We start from the raw sequence: 22,216 nt of genomic DNA on the forward strand, positions 1-22,216 counted from the left end.
TAGAAACCTGTGCCCATGCAAAAAAAGACTTTTCCAACATGACTCATTCTGTTTGCTTTCGAGAAATATCCTCAAAAATTGTGGTGATTGAATGGCCAAGAAATCTCTTGTGAATAAAAATATTTAATGCAAATTCCTCTTTAAGCATTAAGTGAAAGTGACCACAGACTGTAAGAGAAAATCTAAATTGTGTCGTTGCAGTTTGGTGACATAATGTAGCAATAATGAGCGTTCACCTCTGTGCCTTCAGAGGTTTGAACTCATGATGTCCATAGAAGATTTAGTCTGTAACATCCTCAGGGATTTGGCTTCATAACAGTGAAATCATTAAGGTCCACTGGTCTTTCAAACACACATGGGGAGGACAAAGCTGCGGGGGTACTATTGCATTATACTGTATTGTGTTTTTGACTTGTCCACCCCTGTACACAGTCATATGAAGCTCTGAATGTACAAGGCTCAAAGATTTGTGCTCATGTCAGCATGCATCCTTGTTTACCAGATTTATTTTGAGCTAGGAAGCACCTGCTTGTTCCTCCCAGAAAACACGTTAACCCACTCCAGGGAGTTACCACAGTCACGCTCTTGGCTGACCACAGCAGATGGTCATTTTGTTTTCAATAAAATGCATTCAGTATGATGAGAAAATCAGTTTCTGCTCTTTTTTTCAGTTATGACAAGAACAGTTTGACAGAAAATAACATTTACTGACAGCAAAGTACAAAAGAATTGTCACATAAGACACTAGTGGGGACAGAGGGACACATGTACCATTGTGAATGTTATCTGGAATGGTTGCTGAGAAATTACTTCTCTTTACTTCAATGTGTAAACATTATTTTTTAGCACTAGCTAATTATCTCATTTATCCACCAAGTGTAAAACCAACAACACATTGATGACACATTGGACCCTTTGCACTTTAACACCCACAGCTACATTTTCACAATTCATTGAAACTAAGTGGTTCATATTCTTTGGATTTGCAGGTCACATCCTCAGACTTCTCAGTGGAACGAATAAATGAAGAGCCGTGACTTTCAGCTCTCCAATTTCCATTTTTGAGATGACTGATAATGTGTGTGGCTCACATCAGTGACGCCTGGTCAATAAAGGTGGCCAAAGTGATGTCTCGCTGGGAGAGCCCTCCACAGTCATGTGTGCTGAGAGTTATCTGGACCTGTGGCAACAAAGGAGAATGAAGCAGGGGAGTCATCATATGACTAGAAAAGGCTATTTTTATCAAATAACTTTGTGTTGCTTCAGCCAAAAGATCGTGCTTTTAATAGAAAGCCTCTAATCGTAGATCAGCCAACTTAATAATGGCATCAACCACTTTTTTCCTTCCCACTGACTGACACACAGCAAAGCGAAAGAAAGAGAGAAAGGCAAATATCTACCCCTGCAACAAATTTCAGTGATAAAAGTAGTCAATAAAGTTCATGTTTGACAATGCAATAAATGCAGAAAGCAGCATTTGATGTGCAAAGTGTCTTTTGATGTTTTTGTGTTTAAACCGGGAGAGTTCAACAGTAAAAACTGAAATTAGCTGAGGCGTAAGCATGAAAGAGGTTAAAATGTCAACTCAGCTGTAGTTAACAGTAAATGATGAAAGCAGTGTCAACCTGGCATAATTTAAGATGTCTGAAAAAAATGGAAGAATAAGATATGAAGTTAAAGTGTGCCTAGCATCTGAAAAGGTAAACACAATACTGTCATATTGTCACTGTTCAAATCCTAAGTGCAGACCACACAGGTAGGCTAATAGCGTTAGCATTGATTTGGAGTCGTGTTTCTCGCCACATATTGAATGTAAGTCCAGCATTTACTTTCTTTAAGCTCTGTTTCAGTCTCTACCAACTTCTGAGGGAAATATCTTGGCACTTGAGCTGCGAAATGATCCGGTTTGTTCCCCAGCTAGTAGCTAGCTAACTGTGTCTGTTAGCTGTTTGGTGCTAAACAGGTAGCTAGCTACAGTGAGTGTTCAGCTAAAAACTGCTACACTTGAAACGCTGTGTTTAAGCATTTATAAATTAATTTCAATTACTAAGACAGTGCTTTGGCAAAGGGGGCGGAGAAAGAAGTATTAAGATCGTTTACTTAAGTAAAAATTGAAAAGCTACAATGTAAAAGTATTCTGTTATTAGTAAAAGCCCTAAAATCATACTCAATTAAAGCTACAAGCAAGTACTTGCATCAAAATATACTGAAAGTACTCATTACAGCACAAGTACAAATACTCATTATGCAGAATGGCCCATTTCATGTTCATAGATTTTATTACTGGACTACAGTATTGATTCATTAATGTGTTCATTTTAATGTCACAGTTGATAAATTGGGGATGATTAATTTCTATATGACCTGCTGGGTAGCTTAATGTATTATATATATCTATATCTATTTGTCTATATCTACAAAGATAGATATATAATTTAATAGTTGAGTTATATTTTGTATTGATAGTCTGAATCTGCAAAGTAATAACTAAACATTTGTCTACAAAATTTAGTGGAGTATTAGTATAAAGTAGCATAAAATTGAAAGAAATAAGTAATGTACAAACATCTTAATGGTGTCACTGGTCAGAGATGTGTTTTTGTCAGTCTTAAGAAAAATGTTTATGATTTTGCTGATAAATATAGGTATGGTTTTATTGAAGACTCATGAATTTGAATCTTTGTACATGGTCACAGTACTGGGCTCCTCAGGACCAAGTTAAGCAGTGATGTAGCCTATTCACTGATTACTAAAAGTGCAACCACCCTATAGGCTGCAATCTCCTTTACATGAGTCCTGATTAATATTTTATACCTTATTATAGACATTGAACCACTCAGGATGATGGTCCATCTTCTCTGCTTGTAACGCCACTCTGGACATGAAACCAAAAGCCTGAAAGGAAAGAACATCATATTATCTATGTCCATACAGTAGTGGTTGCTATTTATGTGGATTTTGTGAGTTAATTATGATATGTTAGAAACCTGATTAAAGTCTTTAAAAATAAACTCTTTATAGATTGCATCCCGTCCAACAACCTCCACCCACTGAGCGTTGCGTAGCAGGGGGAGTAGGTGGGTCCTCTCCTCCTCAGTTAGACTCTGAATTTTACCAGCCTGGTAGGAAAGAGAGGAGGCAACAGTACAACAGATCAGAGAGGGGCAGTTTCACAAACACAAACTGCGATTGGTTGCACAGGATCCCATCTGGAAACAATGAAAGGCTGCATTCCTGGTTTAAAAAACTAGCTGGTTCAAAGGCATGTGGTGGAAGGGGGTGGTAGTGGTGGGAGGGGGTGGTGCTCCTTTTTGGTAACTCAGTTCCTAATCTTGACACATGATGCAGGGTCACATGGATTTTAAAGTTAATTATACTTGTTTCATCCAGCTTCAGTGACCCTGACTCCAAACTGCACTGTCAACATTTCACAACCCCAAATAGACGTCTGATTTTATTGCACAACCAAGAGGGGACTTTTGAAGGCTTTGAACCCAGATGAGCAGTCATGCTTGTAAACCAAGAGCGCAAACAGATGTCACAATGACCAGTAACAGAGCAATGACATCAACAGGTATCATAGCAACAGTCTAATCTGCTCTGTCAGTGGAGCGAATGGGCAGCACACAGACAATAGCCAGTGGCTTACACCTCATCTATTCATCACGTGTGGCAGCTTAATGCAAACACAAAGACAGGAAATGTGCTTATGTCAGTCTTATCCCTGCAGAATCACACTGGCACTTATGAAACTTAGTATCAAATTTATCTATTTGCAATTGTCAGCCTGCGATAAAACATCATCTAGTGGAGTTTTAGAGTATGAGAGTGAGTAAATGGCAACAGGTGTGTGAAACACCCTGTGTGCAGCCAGGATACACACTGTAGAGAGGTTGTGTACTCACCATGTTTGCAGAGTGTTTTTATACACAGAGGAGGTTCAGCTCCAGCTCCCTGTTGCACAGATCTGCTGTGGCAGCCAGCGAGAGGGACTGGATTGACTTTATCTGACACATGAGCTGGAGGTCCTGCTTGGCTGCCCCTGCAGAAGCCTGAGCAGAAATCCTCACTGCTGATAGGTTACTCAGCCACATGTCATCATGGGTTTAATCATAAACTGTCATCTGTTGCACAAGGCATGTATAAGGCCAGCTATTGTAGCAGGATTCAGTAAACACTGCTGCAATGGCCAGCTGTGTGAGGAAAGGAGGAAGAGGCTGTCCCTCTTATATACACCTTTTAATAATCTATGTACATTGTGTATGCTCACGTATTAAGCATGAACTTAAACTTCAGAATAATAGCACACTATTAATGATGTCTCTGTTCATTACGACAGCAGTTTTTATAGCAAGTGCTACTCTTCAGCTGGCTGGAGTTCATGTCAAAGGTTAATGAGATGTTCCTTGAGATTGCCCTGGTGAACTCATCTGTCACGGCGAGCGCTCAGGGAAATGAACTGGTTAATGAAATGAGGAGAAGGAGAGGATGTGACAAGTGATGAGCATTTAACAGTTGGCTGAGTGGGGAAATGAGAATGTGTTTCGGTGTTTTTGTTAGAAAGCTGCAATTTAGAGCAAAACCATTAGATTGGAGTCAAATGGTTGTGTAAATTGTGTTTGGAAATTTAGCGTGTCCCTCTGACTTCTACACTGATACATACACTTAACTCATGTAAGCTTTTAAACTGGCAAAGTGTATGTTTTCTTCATTAAGTCTCATTTTATTCGTCTTCTATCTCTGCAACAAAATTGCAAACAAGTTTTGCCCTATATCTGATTCCAAACATACGCATCACATACCAGTTTAAAGATACCACCAACCACGCATGCTTACTGCCCTTTGACCACTTTTTATATTGGTGTGAGTGTTATAAAGATGAGCAGTGGAAGAAGTGTTTTCAAGTGGCAACATGGAGCCCAGGAGACTGCTACAAGCTAGTCTAGCTTTGTTAATCCTTGTAACCAGCAGCTATGGAGGACACTTAAACCCAGGTGAGTCTTCTAGGATTCATTCTGGTGTTCAGTGTGAAGCAGTCAAAAGTTTTCCTGTTGTGTCCATTCGACACAGGAGCAGTCACTTAATGTCAACACCAAAAAAATAACAGTTTTCTTTTTAGCTTCTTGTGACAATCAGTGTTTGGTCTTCATAATCAAGGTTAACATTCAATTATGACAAATTGAGCTGTCAGTAATATGAGAACACTCAGTCAATAGTATTGAGCTGTGTTATGATCTTGTTAATGTTAGTGATCTGATACACCCCTCTACTATCGTATATTTATGATGTACAAAAAGCATTGTGTGCACCATAAATCAGTGTTGCTTTGAATCTATGTAGGGCTGACACTGAGAATGGACCAGGCTTTGTTAACATTTCATAACAAGCTGACAGAAGAAGTGCAGGTCCTCTACACGTCAGATTACTGCTACAAGGTAAAGAATATATACTGTCACTCTGTTTGTCTCTTCCCTTTGTCTGTCTGTCTCGGTTGTCCAAGATGTCAATGTCAGCAAAATTACTTAAGTTTTCTATTTGTCACATTTGAGTGGTTCATAATGATGCACACATAACAAGTCAGCAATTTTAAGCAAGTGCCTATTTTGACATTCTTGTTTCTTACCCAGATCTTTCTAGAAAGGTTAAAGGTTACTCCAGTGATTTAGCAGTGGATCCTTCTGAAATTGGGCTCACATGAGAAAGATTCCTTTAAAAAAAAGTTCAAAATCTGTTACACCCTGACATGTAGTACTTAGTGTGAGTCAAGCTTCAAAAACACTGGATCCTACATTTTTCATAAACAGGGTTCCAGCAGATGTTAAATAGCCTAGTCTAGTCTAGTTAAATGCATGACATCTATTAATCTCAAAATATGACCCTGACTGTTAATGAAATGTCTTAAATCAATCTGTCAAAAGTCTTAAAAATGTTACGACACGGGAAGTAGGATGTTGTAGGAAAGAGGATTGTTGTTCTGATGTTGCAATCTTAAAATAACTGGAACAATTTATCAAATCCCTCTCTCATAACATCAAGCAGAACAGGATAACCAAACCAACAACCCTCAAATTTTATTCTGGTCAGGATTTTCAGAGCAGATGATCCACTGGCTGCTGGCTAGCTGTCACTGTACCCCGGATGACATGGGAAATTGTAAATTCGATTAAATTTAGCTATTTGACTAAGAACTTCAAGGCATGGCTGAAACCAGTAGAAGGTAATGCCCATGAGGCTTGATGTCTTTTATGCAAAAGGTTATTCAAACTTGACTCGATGGGAATCAAGGTAGTAGAATCTCACATGCAGAGTTAGGAACAACTTTACCAGGAAACCCGCCAACAAATAGGTATTGCCTACTTCTCTTCTACTCTCATCTCTGCCACAAGACGAAAAAGTAATTTTTTTGTTAGAATAAACATTTGAGCAAAATTTTCACAAACCATAAATAACTGTTGTTTTTTCTTAATTTTTCTTTCTCCACTTTTAGTTATTGTAAAATTGTTCCTAAATTCGTTCTTCGAGCTGTGTCAGAACATTGTGTGAGGGTTGGGGTTTGAGGGGGTTAAACAAAATAGGATGGAAATGACAATGGTGGCCCGTTTGTCAATTTGTGTTGCCATGGGCATTTCTATCAGCTTTGCAGCATATTCAATGCATTCAGTGGGTTGTTTGAGCATCATTAGGTTCTTTGAATGTATTGTGACAACATACAGCAATGGGTTGAAATAAAAACAAAAAAAAGGTACCTTCAGTACTTTAGTATTTTTAGAAGCAAGTACTCAAGGACTTCAACTCAAGAAATGATATGACTCAGCAACTTTTACTTCTATTGGAGTAATGTTTGACCAGGAGAAACTATACTTTGACTGTAACAAAGCTGTGAACTTTGTCTGTCACTACCTACCACTGAACCTAATACTGTCTCTTTATAGTTGCATTTGCCTGTTGGCGAAATGTAGATTAACTCACTCTAATAACCATATTCCTACATAAAATGGGACCATATATATATTCTACTAAACATTATACTTACCTTCAATGCTTGAAAAAATCAGTTTTGATCTTGAAAAGGTTGTAAAAAGCATTAACTTTAACTGTCTGACAGCTGTAGAAACCCTGTTTGTTCCTAGGACTTATGTGCATTTTCCTTTTTACATATTTTTGTCTTCATTTTTTCCTTTTATTTCTATTTTCTAATCCTGAGGAGCACACCACGTTGCATTTCACCATACATATTTGTGTATCTGACAAATAAACCTTGAGTCCTTGAATCCTTATACCTTTAATCATCATGACCCCACCAGATTTGTCTTGAGACCCCTCTGATTGTAAAGTACTTTAGTGTTGTCCCTGTTTTTACTTCTCAGTGTGTGTACCAGCATTTGCTCACTGTGAAACCCAACAACAACAATGCATCTGCAGTGGTCAGCACTAAATTCACTCTGACTCTGCAAGTGGAGTCCCAGACCAGGAATGAAAGTCTTTGCAGGTAACAAGTTTACCATTCTAACAAAGCATCAATTACATTAAACCACCTACAATCCAAAGAAGTAAAAATGCTGATTTGTTTCCTGTTTACTCGTATTAACTGCCTGTGGGAGTGTATAGCTCCTCTTTGCAGCCATGATATAGTGTGGTGGCATCCAATGATTACATCAGCAGTCTGCGAGATTATTTACAGTGCTCTGGGAGTAGGCCTGACCTGCTTTCTGGACCTGACTGATGCCCTCCCTTAAACTACCTCCCCTGGTATCGATCAGGAGCCTTTTTGGGGTTAATAAGACCTGACATTCCAATATTGATGAAAGGGCTCATTAAAGCTTCAAAGCTGCTCGTCCTGTGGAAGCCTCAGTGGGGATGTTAACTGGAGATGACAGTCTGCATATTTATAAACAATCAGGACTGACAAGACACCAGGGCAGAGTTTTCCATCTGGGGGTCACCTGTAAACATGGTGCCAGAGATTCAGTTACAACATGACAAGCCTCTGATGCTTTTCTTGCTCTCTCAAAGGTCTGGCCCTGGGCTTCCTAGATCAATGCTGAGGTCTCTAACCAGACTATTGATTTCCTTTTCCCCTTTGAAAAAACACTCCAAGTGATAGCTAGTATGTCATCCCAACAGTGGATCAATATGAGCATGTAATGCATGTTTTTGGGGCCTGAAACTGGAGATGACGAGAGGGCAGAGGGATGCACTTTTAGTCTGAGGACACTAGGTGGTGCTCCTGAGCTTCAAAGGTGTAAAACCAACAGAGGGAGCTAAGTAGACCATTTTTTATAGTCAGGTGAAGAGTAAAACAGCAGCAAGTGGATGAAAAAAGTAATTTAATACATGCTTTTAAGGAAGTATAATTCCAAACAGAATCAAATAAAAACAAGCAGTATTTCTATTTGCTTTTAGAGTAAGTGTGTGTCAATATTTCACTGTTTTGGATGCAGGTGGAGTCAGACATATGGAGAAGGTGGTCATTACTCTGTTTGGATCCAGATGTCCGAGGCCGCCAGCTGCACTGAGGCTGTGGATAAAAGACCAAACAATGCATACTTGCGTAAGTGCACAACACTGATGAAGGATGCGGGATGATGACATTCAGTAATCAGCTGCACAGTTTTGAATAACGGACTGAGAGTGAAACGTGATTGCTTTGGTGAGACCCAGTGACAGTAAAGGGACCTGTGTCCATGCTCAGGCCAAGCCTTTGATCCACTCTTTACTTAATTGAGTCAGCAAAGAGGAGAATCACTCGGCTCGTCCACATCTACTGAACAGTAATACTCACCCGTCTCCTGGGACATGATGTGTATTGATCAGATAAGACATGCCTTCTTGAAAAGGGATAAAAGAAAAGCTTTTCTGTTTGTTTCGAAGGCCTGGCTCCATGCGTGGAGGATTGTGGGTAATACATTAGGGAGTGTGGAAGGATTAGGGCGTAATGGGATTTTGAAAGCGTCTCTCTCCATAATGTACACTCTACTTAACAATATTGCAGATTATGTTGTAGATCAGACTTTTAAGGCCAAGTAGCCATTATCCAAGCAGATATATGGTCAGTGTGACGGCACCCCTCACAGTATGATGAGCTTCCATTAGCTTCGCAGACCTGTGATTATACAAACTCCCCATAGGACTTGCTCAGCTTAAGTAATGGTCTGGTCAGCAGCTCAAGACAGGTTAGAGTTGCCCTGCTAGGACATTTCAAAGTTTACTTCAGCGTCTCAGATTGATTAGCTGCATGGCTTCATGAGGTCATTTGATGGGTGCGGTATTCTTCAAGGATATGTTTCTGTGCAGCTGCAATCAGATCCACCCTTTAATCATATTAGTACTGTATTCTGCATTGTACCACAAACCACAGGTCACCTGCTGAGGCCTTAGTTCTCACAAAGAAATCCAGAATATCGACTGCTTTCAAGTATTTGTTCGACTTCAGCTGTCTCATCGATGAACTGAACTTAATCTAGCTGTTTTGTGTCCATCACTTTCTATTTGTTGTGACAATAACTAATAGAGGGAGCGTGGTTGTTGCAGAGATCAAGTGTTGTTTCACTTCATGTGCTGAGAGCTTTATGGTGCTTTTATGAGTGGACAGCAGAGATGCCATGACTTTTCCAGCGCGATTAAGTGACCACTCTTTGTTCAGAGTAGATGTCATAGTGTGGATTTAAGCTCAGTTTAAATGGCTTCTTTTTGTTTGTTTTTCCACTGAAGACAAACATGGCGCGTACTGCCCCCTTATTTCCTGTGCTTTGACGCAAGAAGGCCATAGTGATATCTCCTGAGCCTATGTGTTATAGTTTTATAATCAGCAGCACAGCTGTAAAATGTCTCACTGTTCTTTCAATGCTGCTGGTGCTTATGGGTGAACAATAGTGTAGCAAACTTGCATTTTTGTTTGCATAAAAGAAGATAAAATTGGACTATGAGGTGTTTGGCATCATTTTCATTGCACTAATGCCTCTGGGAACATTTTTGTCGCCATTATGCAGTGATCATGTAACATAGGCTTTGTGGTTCCTTAAACACTGAATCCTTAAGCTTTTCCCTATACCTTTTTTTATGATCTGTGTAGATTTCATTATTTATTTAGCAGGTAAAAGGCACCTCAGCTGCAGCATTTGTGCCCTCTCGCACTGTAAACCTCATCTTGACCTCGTCCCCATCTATGATGCCCCTTGGCAGCACAGCTCTTCCCTTCTTTGTTTTCTTCTCCTCGTTCCAGTGTAGCCTTACATTTTCCTTTTGGTACGCCTGCAGGGTTAGATTACCCAGATGGATCGACCAAGAGTTTTCCATTAGGTCCTTGTTTGTCACTTGAGGGATCCCCTTTGACACTGGTTGACTGACAGACAGCCACAAGGGAGTCCAGAGGCGAGTAAAGCAGACAGTTTGGACTGGTAATCTGGCCCTTTATCCCCAGTCAGATCCCATTCGGATAGAGATGTAGAATATAAAGCTCCTGACATGGCCATTTCCATTTGTAAACGTTTCCTTTTTTTTTTTTTTTTTTTTATTTTGCAGCTCTTCTGGTGGCAGCTCTTTCACTGGCCGTAATCGCTCTCTTATTCGTTGTGGCACCCTACATCTACAGGTACATTTATGTTTTTTACATCATCCACAATGAAAATACCATTCTGCACTGATTACTTCTCCATAAGAACCAGGCAGCTCAGACTTGTTGTCCCACTTACAGGAGGCGTTGTACATCAAAATTTATGAAGACCATTTGCTGCCAAAGCCCAGAGTACCCAATGGATAATGTAAGTAAATTGCTGCTTCCAATGAATGCATTAGATTATTAATATTTTAATAAGTGCAATGAGATGACACAGATGAGTGATTTGATTGATTAGATTTAGATCAATCATAAAGCAATAAAATATTTTCCATCAAATGAATTCTCATCAGTATCATCTGCACAGTTTTGAGATACTAAACATCTCATTATGTTCAAAATTAACCATTAAAACTATAGTTTTGTTTGTGGACAATGTGCATATGAGAAAACATATAGAAACCTTTTCCAAATATTTGTATATCCCTTCTTGGTCCCCTAACTCCTGGATTTTTCTAGAATTTAAGGTGTCCAGAGGAGCACTATACCAAATGACTGTGCCACCTCTATTTCTTCACTGCAGAAAATAATTAACTTTCTTTGTAATCAAACATCAAAGTTGCCTTAATCCAACAGTAACATTGCGTCATTTTTATTGGCTAACCACGCAGCCTGAGATGCATACCAAAATTGCTCCGAGACTCCAGTCATCAAGACATTTGGGAGACACTAATGGAATGATTGATACAAATGTTAGCAGAGCCAATTGTACAGCAGACTTACATGGGAGTGATAGAGCGTCGTATCCGTCCAATCATCTTGCTTGATGGCAAGAGCTGCTGTGTAATTTTGGTGAGCATGAATGGCTCCTCTCATTCTTCCAAGCAAGATGTCTCTGTCTTCCATATGCTGCCTGGATGGCATGCAGATCCATCATAACATATTAGTGTTGGTGTCTTCCTGCTCTGGCTCTTTAAACTGCTGCATGGAGGCCAGTGAGTCAGGCTAATCCAACTGAGAGGGCAACAGGCCAGAGTCATCTCAATGCTGCCATCACAGAGATAGGGGAAAAAGAGGCGCCAACACGCAGCGCAGAGCATGACCCAGGATAGAAAGATGGCCAACATCATTTTGAGGAGTTCTGACCCATGTGGCAATTTGGATTTTCAGTTTTGTCAACATTTTTACATCTCGGAACAATTATATATTACGTAAAATCTTCAAATAAGTTTGAATGTAGTGTATATTTTTTGTGGTTGTTTTAAGTATATTACAGTTATGTATTCATAAATGTGCTTCTGTTTTCAGCCTCTCAACTTTTTTGCCTCCACTCTGCTGATAGCCATGGCCGGAGGCATAATGTTTTTGGGTTGTCCATCTGTCCTATTCTCATGAACATGATATCTCAGGAACGCCTTGAGGGAATTTCTTCCAATTTGGCACAGACTCAATGATGAACTGATTAAAATTTGGCTTTCAAAGGTCAAAGGCCATAACTCAAGAATTCACATACTAATTATGACAAAATTACACAAATGTTTAGTAGGACATAATGATTAAGTGATGAGATTTTATATCCAAACAGTCAAAGGTCAACGTCACTGTGACATTATAATGCTCTACAAAAACAAAGCTCTGACCATTATTCAACACCATATCTCAGGAACAGAAGGGGGGACATTTTTTCAGATACTAAGCTGGTGACACTAATCTTGGGTGTCCACCTTGAAACTGTGATCATTGTGTAGCTCTTCTCTGCTGCCGGTTGAAGATGTGTGTGAAGCATTCACGTTTTAGAATATGTAGCTTCTTTGAAGAAATATCCATGTTTGAAGCATTGTCAGCTGTCATGGCTATATGTGAGTCTGAACAGACATGGATGTAATAATAGTTAAAGTCTAAAAGTGAAAGCTGATGGTGCACAAAGTAATGTAACCATCTCTAGAGAGACAACTTTTATTATAATGTAATCATAATTAATCACTGCTACAGAAGAGGGTCATTTTGAACTTAATGCGAATTAGCAGAACTTGTCAGCTATTAGAAAAAGGTCTGGTCATCATCAGCACTTTGATATGTAAGCATTCAAAGCAACATGAGAAAACGAAGGAGGCCTCTAAGAAACAAAAAAAAGCAAAATTATAAACACTACAGGCTGTTTTAGTGTCTTTCAGCACATTGTTATGGTGTTACTGTTTTGGTTTAGCATTCTGTTCTCACCATGAGTTTGGCCAGCAGGGAGCAGTTTTGAGCAAAAGCTTTAATAAATCCACTGCACACTACCTACCCACCACCAAACTTCAGACAGACAAAGTTAGCTGCTAGCTAGTGAACATACAGCTGCATGTAGAAGCCAAATATCTTTCTCAGGTGTTGGTGGAGACCATACACTGTATAATAAAGATGGACGGCATAACAATTTCACAAAAGTGAAGCCATAACATACTGACCGCCCCCTGGTGGCTGGCTGCAGTATAGTTTATAATCTCCGCCACCTCCTTAGTGGACGGGACATGGGCCAAAATAAAAAATCAGAGTACATGTCAAATCAATTTTTCCTTTCTGTCATTTTATCATGCTGATGTATATTTAAATGTTTTTGTTTTTTGTTGTTGTGTTTTTTTATAGGCTAAGTTTGGTTTTAATTGAGTCAAGTACTGTGCTCACTCGCAATTGAATTGAGCCAATGGTGCTGAGTCAGGCAGGAGCATGGGCAGGACCTTGAAAATCGTGGCTCCACCACCCAATCACTACTGCACAGACTCCAAATGACGGACCACCACAAGATGGCTGCGCAAGAATCTGTGATATTTTGGCTACATTTTTGTATAGTGGGAGGAAGTGGAGACGCATTGTCCATCTTTAGATATAGTCTATGGTGGGGACCAAAACAGAGCTTAACGGGGACTGAATATTAGACTTACATTCATCAGGTTAACAGAAACGTGACTCCAAATGAATATGATTGTTGCTCCATGCCTGCTTATATCAACTTTATTAGGCGATAGATTTTGAATGTTTATACTTTGTTCCCCTGCCCCCAAGAGGCCAGAAAATCCGATGATATTGCTTCAATGCATTAAGCTAAATTGTTTTGAAAACTCTAACACATGCAAACATGGATTGACTGCAACAAGAAAAAGAAATAGCAGTCGCAAGTCAAAACAACAGGGATTCAACATATACATCGATAGTCATAGTAACAACTGTTGATAATTTTCATACACCTTTGTGTGAGCCAAACTGTTTAGTTACTTAAATTCAGAGTTCTGACATTATTTTCTCTACCCCTTAATTGTTTCTACAGGACAGCGCACAGGCTTGTGAAGCTGAGCACAATACCGCTAAAGCTAAACCAACACGTCTGCGCTCACTGGACACTTTCCGAGGGTATGTACACCATCAACAACCATCCTGTTTATCAGTCTATCACCACATGCAGTTCGTTCACATGCTAATTCTCTTTAGAGCAGTCTAAGGCATGATGAAGATCTACAGGCCCAACATAATGAATAATTACAGGGGTCACAGTCTGGCCACATGCTCCCCCAAGCTTTTGTTATCAGGCGGTATAGCTTTGGGCATGATTTCTGATATCAGTGCGTCTCGGGTTTGGAACAGTGTGTTTCTGTTGGACAGGAGTGATGCATGTGATTGAATCTGGGCTCCCTGCTAGCCTTAATTGTGGCCTGGGGGTAGACACAAAGCACGCCTCTCTGGAAACAGGATGCTGGTGTGGCTTTGACCTCCCCCTTGCCAAATAATTGATGTAATAATACCGTCAACATATCAGCACACATCCACACAGCCATAGATCTCCTGCCAAAATGGAGAGCGAGAGGAAATCCAGCAGCACAGAGGCAGCATCCAGCAGACAATTGGCATCTTCTCGTCTGTGGCTTCCTTTTGGATGAAGAACCTTCAGAAACCACTGTGCATATGTGCTCAATTCAAAATACCACATACTGTTATTTAGTTTGGGAGCTGAATCAGTTGAGTACACTTAGACTAGACTTCGCAAAGGTTCAAGGAAAGGCTACATTTCGATTTCTTTTCCCTTTCTGTTCTGCCTGCCTGTTCAATCCTATTAGCCAAAATGTCACTCTGGGGTTACAGATACTTGTCACATATTGATGTCCTGATAGGTAATACTGGAAATTTTCATACCTGACAACACACTTAATCAAACTGTGACTCAGCGCTCAAGATTAACGCTGCGTGTGCCTCCTCAGCCCTGTGACTTATGATCCATACTCCCTGACAAACAACTTTCTACAGAGAACAGACACATCATCCACCATAAATGCTGAGACATTTCTGAAGGCAAAAGCCTTTTCTTCTGAGCTGAAAGGTTTTTCTGATCATTGCTCAGACTCCACTGACATGATATACAGAGACCAGTGGGGTACGGTTGCACGTTAATTTTTCTAAAAGGATTTGGATTTTAATCTTGTGCCGCATTGCTAAAAGCCTGTCGCCGGTCCCTGTACTGTTGAAAATCGCACCGTCAGTAGTTAGCAGTGCCATACAACAGAGGGAACAACTATTACTGCAATACAGTGGATTGTCATTCACATTTAACACCAGGTGGCTGACTCATTCTGTGCCTTATTTTGACTAAGCTCCAAGTTTTCCTCTGATTCAGTTTCAGATATGCTCTGATGTCTGGCCACAAGAAGAAAAGAACCTTGGCATTTTCACTGAAGTAGTAATTTATTATGACTAGATTGGATGTCTGTGTATTTGATATGGCCTGCACAGTTGGTAACTCAATAGTCTGCAGTGATAGAGTGTAACTATCCATTTGCAACGGGGAAATGTACTAAGCTAACACTCTAATTGGTAATGCATGTACAGTGATTCAAATCAAAGAAGTCCATAAGCGTCTGTCAGCAAGTCGTAACCAGTTGTCACTGCTGCACGACAGACATGTCTTTGTGTAATTAGTTGGCTATAAATCATAAATACTGATTCCCAGATGTGAATTAAGTCTATTACTGAAGTGACAAATGCCCATTGGAGAGCTTCACAGGGATATTTACAACTTCAACCTGATTAGCAACTAGCCTGTGGTGTTTCAGCCTGGACATTATCTTGTATTAACATTGGTGCAACATAAAACAAAGTCATCTCAGCACACATCCTATTAATTAGGCACTTACAGTCTCCCTTAATCATAATTAGCAGACAGTGTTGTCACTTGTGTATGGCATTAGTAGTCTGCCTAAAATGGAGCTCCTGTTCACCCAGAGTGTTTTGATTAAAAAGATGGCCAATAAGCCTGCCCTGATATTGCAGAGATTTTCACCAGGTCTCATCTGGTCAGTGATTTAACCTCCGTCTTTGTCACTATGGCGACTAATGGATATGTTCGTCAAAATTTAAATGATAGCCTGCATGCATATGTGTGTGTGCGTGAGAGAGAGAAAGAGTACATGGACACATGCAGCAGGGTTTACTCTAATAGCCCTTTTGAGATGATAGTGGCCGATTAAAATCTTGTATCAGCAGGTTGGGGCTAAAAGAGCAGTAATGGCTTTGGTGCACCTCTTAATTGAATCTAAGTAGAAAAACAAGAGGAGGCAGAGGTAGATACAGTGCATCTTATCAAAGAGTCTTGTTCTTAGAGGTTGTCCTAATGCTGTTATGGCTCTTAAAGACCCCCTGATGATATATATATTTCTTTTGATTAAATAAAGCGTGAATTAAAAGCATAAATTCATGTATTTAGGATGGCAAGAGGATTGAATTTGCCCCAGAGCAAAACGCTGTAGCCGCTTGACCATGCAACCATTTACATTCCCCTGCAAGTTTGTGTTGTGTAATGGCCCACACCCATTTTCTGACATGCAACACAAACACCTCTTTTCCCTCCAGTGTTGGATTCAGTGAAGCACTCTATCACGTGTGCTGTGTTTCAGCAGCCTTGGCCGGTGCTGAAGTATAAAGTGTATCATATATTAGACGCAAAGTCTTTAGTCAGCACTACTGCTGAGGAGATCCAGAGGACAAGTGTTCATTTCCTGAGTGATTCATAATGCTTAGATTGCATTACCTTGCATTTGGAGTGTGACAGAAAAAAAGCCCCTCCTCTGCCCTCTTTAACTTTAATTCAAAACTTAATATTGTATCAGATGGATTAGTTAGATGGTAAGAAAATACTTAGATATCTTTTTTTCTGTTTTATTTATCTATTTTTTAAATGTATTTATAATTGCTTTATAACAGTTGTAACCTATATTTCCACCATTCATTCTACTGCATGAAGGTTAATCCAATTATCACTGATTTCCTAAACTGTGTGCTACAGTGTGTGCTCATTGTACTGTCTTTGTAGGTTTGCCCTGACAGTGATGGTGTTTGTGAACTATGGAGGAGGAGGGTACTGGTTCTTTCAGCATGCACCATGGAATGGTATAGTATAGTGGTATGGTGTAAGACGTGCAGAGAAATACAAAATATAATAAAAATAAGAGCTTCACAACTGCTTATGCAGTACAACTACAACAATAGGAATTTGAAATGCCACTTTAATTGTGTTTCCCCTCATTTAGAAGTAGATTTAATATCTGAAAGAACCAACAGCTCACATTGGTCAGTCTGTTTCATGAAAGGAGCCGATACTTCTAATATTAAAGGAATAGTTTGGATTTTTTTGAAGTGGAGTTATATGAGGTGCTTATACATAGTCAGTGTATTACCTATAGTAGATGGCAGTCGGCACTCCCCCAGTTTAAAGAAGCAGGCAGGAATACTGGGGCACAGAAGCTAACTGATGTGCTGTGAACGGGGGCAGCAGCAAAACATATATTTGACACCTAAAAAAGGCCCACCTAAAAACATAACAGTTTAAAGCTACTGTTGGTAACTTATATAAAAAGTAACTTTTTTTTATATTCGCTGAAACTGTCACTATATCCACACAACGCTAAATAAGACAAATAATCTGTGAAAAAAAATCATACTCTTTTACCTACTCTATTGTCTTGTAGCATTTCTAATGGCTTGACTGCATGTGAACGAATAACAACCAATCAGAGCTGAGGAGTCTCTAAAGCAGTTGTCAGTCATGTCAGTCATGGCCTGTGAACTGCGGTCAAACCATAGACTGTGTATAAAAAAGGATGACGCGTCTCAACTCACCCCCACTGTACAGAAGGGAAGCTAAAATATCCCGTATATAGCTGCTTCCATCTTGCTCTGGTGACGTCGATTGCAGCCAGAGTCTGCGAAGTAGCTTTCTCCGTCCAACCAATTGTGAGCATCACCACTGAATGCAAGTCCACAGATTGGCTCACACAGTTGTCGATAATATCAATCATTGAACATACAGCAGTGTCATAAGAATTACCTTAAATGACAGAAGCCATCTTTGGGAAAAATGTGTACTGTGAGTTTTTGGTTTGGCCTATGTTCCATCCACTAACATGGAGAGGGTGGGCTTTAGTTATTTATTTTTTTCAGCCACCAGGGGTGATCGAGATGTTTCGGCTTCACTTTTGGGGAGCTGCTATGGGGCAAATTGTTCAAATAGGCAGTGCTGATCAAATATGAACCAAGATTCTGTGACTACATCACCCATTTCTGGTCTCAAATGTTTTCAGAAACATATTTTAGTGCACTGTTTAGCTGTAAAATGAGAAAGTTTGTGACCTGGCCGCCATGTTGGATACAGTTAAAAGGAAGTACCAAGCACATCTCATTTTACAGCTAAACAGTACACTAAAATAGGTTTCTGAAAACATTTGAGGCAAGAAATAGTCAAAACATTTATGAAATCTTGATTCATATTTGATCAGTTCTGCCTAATATGACAGTTTGACCGCAGTTCATAGAGTGATTGACATGACTGACAGCTGTGTTAGAGACTCCTCAACTGCGTTAGAGACTACTTGGCTCTGATTGGTTGTACAGCCCGATTCTGGCAAATGCCATTAGAGGCAATAGGAAGAGAAGGAGGGATACAATTTTTCCACAGACCATCTGTCTCATGTACTTCTTTCCGAATATAGTGACAGTTTCAGCAAATATGACACAAAGTTATTTTCATAAACATTACCAACTGTAGCTTTATGTGTATACTGTATTTAAAATATTTTCACTGCTTTACCTTAGTGCTCTTCCTGGGAACCAAAGCCATTATATCGCTTTCTTCAAAGCCATCCGACTCTACCAATAATTTAAAACTTGCAGTATATAGGAGTTGATGTTCTACTGTCGTCTCAATGGGTTAGTTTGTTTGTGTTATTGTGTGACTTTGGACATTGATTTTAGAGATTAGTCTTTTTTATGTAGCTAAAACACGTTTCGTTGTTGCCCCCCGTCCATAGCAGTGCATTACTAAGCTTCTGTGGGTGTGCCGACCTCCATCTACTGTAGGTTATTCACTGTCTACGGATATGTACAGTACAGGCCAAAAGTTTGGACACACCTTCTCATTCAATGCGTTTTCTTTATTTTCATGACTATTTACATTGTAGATTCTCACTGAAGGCATCAAAACTATGAATGAACACATGTGGAGTTATGTACTTAACAAAAAAAAGGTGAAATAACTGAAAACATGTTTTATATTCTAGTTTCTTCAAAATAGCCACCCTTTGCTCTGATTACTGCTTTGCACACTCTTGGCATTCTCTCGATGAGCTTCAAGAGGTAGTCACCTGAAATGGTTTTCCAACAGTCTTGAAGGAGTTCCCAGAGGTGTTTAGCACTTGTTGGCCCCTTTGCCTTCACTCTGCGGTCCAGCTCACCCCAAACCATCTCGATTGGGTTCAGGTCCGGTGACTGTGGAGGCCAGGTCATCTGCCGCAGCACTCCATCACTCTCCTTCTTGGTCAAATAGCCCTTACACAGCCTGGAGGTGTGTTTGGGGTCATTGTCCTGTTGAAAAATAAATGATCGTCCAACTAAACGCAAACCGGATGGGATGGCATGTCGCTGCAGGATGCTGTGGTAGCCATGCTGGTTCAGCGTGCCTTCAATTTTGAATAAATCCCCAACAGTGTCACCAGCAAAACACCCCCACACCATCACACCTCCTCCTCCATGCTTCACAGTGGGAACCAGGCATGTGGAATCCATCCATTCACCTTCTCTGCGTCTCACAAAGACACAGCGGTTGGAACCAAAGATCTCAAATTTGGACTCATCAGACCAAAGCACAGATTTCCACTGGTCTAATGTCCATTCCTTGTGTTTCTTGGTCCAAACAAATCTCTTCTGCTTGTTGCCTCTCCTTAGCAGTGGTTTCCTAGCAGCTATTTGACCATGAAGGCCTGATTCGCGCAGTCTCCTCTTAACAGTTGTTCTAGAGATGGGTCTGCTGCTAGAACTCTGTGTGGCATTCATCTGGTCTCTGATCTGAGCTGCTGTTAACTTGCGATTTCTGAGGCTGGTGACTCGGATGAACTTATCCTCAGAAGCAGAGGTGACTCTTGGTCTTCCTTTCCTGGGTCGGTCCTCGTGTGTGCCAGTTTCGTTGTAGCGCTTGATGGTTTTTGCGACTCCACTTGGGGACACATTTAAAGTTTTTGCAATTTTCCGGACTGACTGACCTTCATTTCTTAAAGTAATGATGGCCACTCGTTTTTCTTTAGTTAGCTGATTGGTTCTTGCCATAATATGAATTTTAACAGTTGTCCAATAGGGCTGTCGGCTGTGTATTAACCTGACTTCTGCACAACACAACTGATGGTCCCAACCCCATTGATAAAGCAAGAAATTCCACTAATTAACCCTGATAAGGCACACCTGTGAAGTGGAAACCATTTCAGGTGACTACCTCTTGAAGCTCATCGAGAGAATGCCAAGAGTGTGCAAAGCAGTAATCAGAGCAAAGGGTGGCTATTTTGAAGAAACTAGAATATAAAACATGTTTTCAGTTATTTCACCTTTTTTTGTTAAGTACATAACTCCACATGTGTTCATTCATAGTTTTGATGCCTTCAGTGAGAATCTACAATGTAAATAGTCATGAAAATAAAGAAAACACACTGAATGAGAAGGTGTGTCCAAACTTTTGGCCTGTATTGTACCTCAAAAATATGAACTGTCCCTTTAATGCACGCCTTCTTTCACATTAAGCCAGATATAAAATGAATGTGTGAACTCAAGGTGATTATTCAATGGAAGTATTCTCGTCATCATGTCTGCAGCATCTTCTGACCTGTTGTCACTAATTATGATAAATGCGTTCTCAAACCAAACACACAGGATGCCATTCCTCATACGAGCCAAATCAAAGGCACGATCCATAGATTTTTATTGTTATTAACAACCAGGGAGGAGATGAGAAGGAGGAGGGATGATTGTTTTAAAAGGCAGCTAGGAGAATATGGGCAGAAGCAGTGAATGAGTAGTTTTTCACCTCCAAGGCACCTCTGACTCAAAGAGACCGTGGTTGTTGAAAGGTTAAAGCCCCTTTTTTCCTGCAGTAAATTAAAGTTGAAAAAAAAAGCAAAACTGTCACTGTAACTTTTATGAAATCCATGTCACTGTTTAGGGGTGTTCTCAATTTAAATCTTATAATAGCCTCTTTGCCATATCTACAAGGGTGTATTGATTTCAGGGGTGCTTTGATTAATCTTCTCTTTGCTGCTGTCACAAGAGTGTAGATATTTATTCGGCTTTCAAAATGGAAAGTTAATGACTAAAACAGCACTTTAAGGATATGACATTGTTCCTAATTCACCTTATAGTCCTTTTGGATTGCATAGATTAGAAAAGGACAAGAATTGTGCACTTTGTAAAATGGCATCAAATTCTGTGAGTCTATTGATATTAATCTGTGTCTCTGGATGTGTTGCAGGTCTAACTGTGGCAGATCTTGTCATGCCATGGTAGGTTTAGTGTAAGAGCACTGTCTGTACAGATATTGGTATGCACATGTAGGTGTTTTAACAGCGTCGTACTGTTTTTTATACCAGGTTTGTGTTTATTATTGGGACTTCAGTGGTGTTGGCTTTCAGATCCATGCAGAGGAAAGGAGTTAGCCGCCTGCAGCTGCTGCGCAAAATCTCCTGGAGAACAGTCGTCCTCCTGATGCTCGGCTTCTGCTTCCTCAACTACTCTCCAAGAGACGGACCATGTAGGTGCAAAATGTGTAGCGCATTGTTGTTATCAGAACAAATACATTACATGTGGATGAGTTTGTTCTGTACTTTTTGTTTGTTCTATATATATGTATTTTTTTCCCTTGTGTTAATGGACCTGCTCATCTGAAAAATGAAGCTCAGTACAGCAAACTGTTATATTATGTAACATCAAACAGTTTTGACACAGATTCTGTAGACAGGTACTCTATAACAGGATTAATTCCATATTATTTCATATAGACCTGCAACGATTCATCAATGAATCAAATAGTTAATCAACAGTGACTTAAATGTTTTCAAATGTGAGAATTTGCCACTTTTTTTTTCCTAGCATTATAGTAAATCGAATATCTTTGGGTTTTTACTGCTGGTGGAACAAAACAATACATATTAACATTACAGTAGCTTTGGTTCTAGGATTTTTCCTGTGCATTTTCCATTGTTTTTTAGACCAAATGAATATTCTATGAATCGAAAAAAACATCAACAGAATGACTGATTATGAAAATGATAACTAGCTACAACCCTTTAAGGTTTATGTTTGGTATGGTTGTAATATGCGCAC

General features: G+C 39.9%; 2 protein-coding genes across 2 annotated transcripts in view; one reads left to right on the forward strand and one right to left on the reverse strand.

Moving 5' to 3' along the window:
- Window positions 1–488: 488 nt before the first annotated feature.
- On the reverse strand, window positions 489–4,041 carry pcbd1 (pterin-4 alpha-carbinolamine dehydratase/dimerization cofactor of hepatocyte nuclear factor 1 alpha). Its single transcript, XM_033613390.2, has 4 exons — window positions 3,906–4,041; window positions 2,988–3,119; window positions 2,815–2,895; window positions 489–1,180 (listed from the first exon to the last, which is right to left on the reverse strand). The coding sequence occupies exons 1-4, from the start codon at window positions 3,906–3,908 to the stop codon at window positions 1,088–1,090; spliced, it is 309 nt and encodes a 102-aa protein (XP_033469281.1). The 5' UTR covers window positions 3,909–4,041; the 3' UTR covers window positions 489–1,087.
- Window positions 4,042–4,844: 803 nt separating this feature from the next.
- The window catches only part of LOC117248020 (heparan-alpha-glucosaminide N-acetyltransferase), a 30,987-nt gene continuing 13,615 nt past the window's right edge, over window positions 4,845–22,216 (forward strand). The window contains exons 1-10 of the mRNA XM_033612737.2: window positions 4,845–4,994; window positions 5,341–5,435; window positions 7,368–7,489; window positions 8,442–8,551; window positions 10,522–10,591; window positions 10,694–10,760; window positions 13,863–13,945; window positions 16,893–16,969; window positions 21,366–21,396; window positions 21,484–21,644. Of these exons, the coding sequence (XP_033468628.1) occupies window positions 4,913–4,994; window positions 5,341–5,435; window positions 7,368–7,489; window positions 8,442–8,551; window positions 10,522–10,591; window positions 10,694–10,760; window positions 13,863–13,945; window positions 16,893–16,969; window positions 21,366–21,396; window positions 21,484–21,644 (898 nt within the window). The 5' untranslated portion in view covers window positions 4,845–4,912. The remainder of the gene's footprint in view (window positions 4,995–5,340; window positions 5,436–7,367; window positions 7,490–8,441; window positions 8,552–10,521; window positions 10,592–10,693; window positions 10,761–13,862; window positions 13,946–16,892; window positions 16,970–21,365; window positions 21,397–21,483; window positions 21,645–22,216) is intronic.

This window comes from Epinephelus lanceolatus, chromosome 17 (genome assembly GCF_041903045.1).
Source record: "Epinephelus lanceolatus isolate andai-2023 chromosome 17, ASM4190304v1, whole genome shotgun sequence".
Taxonomy (NCBI): Eukaryota; Metazoa; Chordata; class Actinopteri; order Perciformes; family Serranidae; genus Epinephelus; species Epinephelus lanceolatus.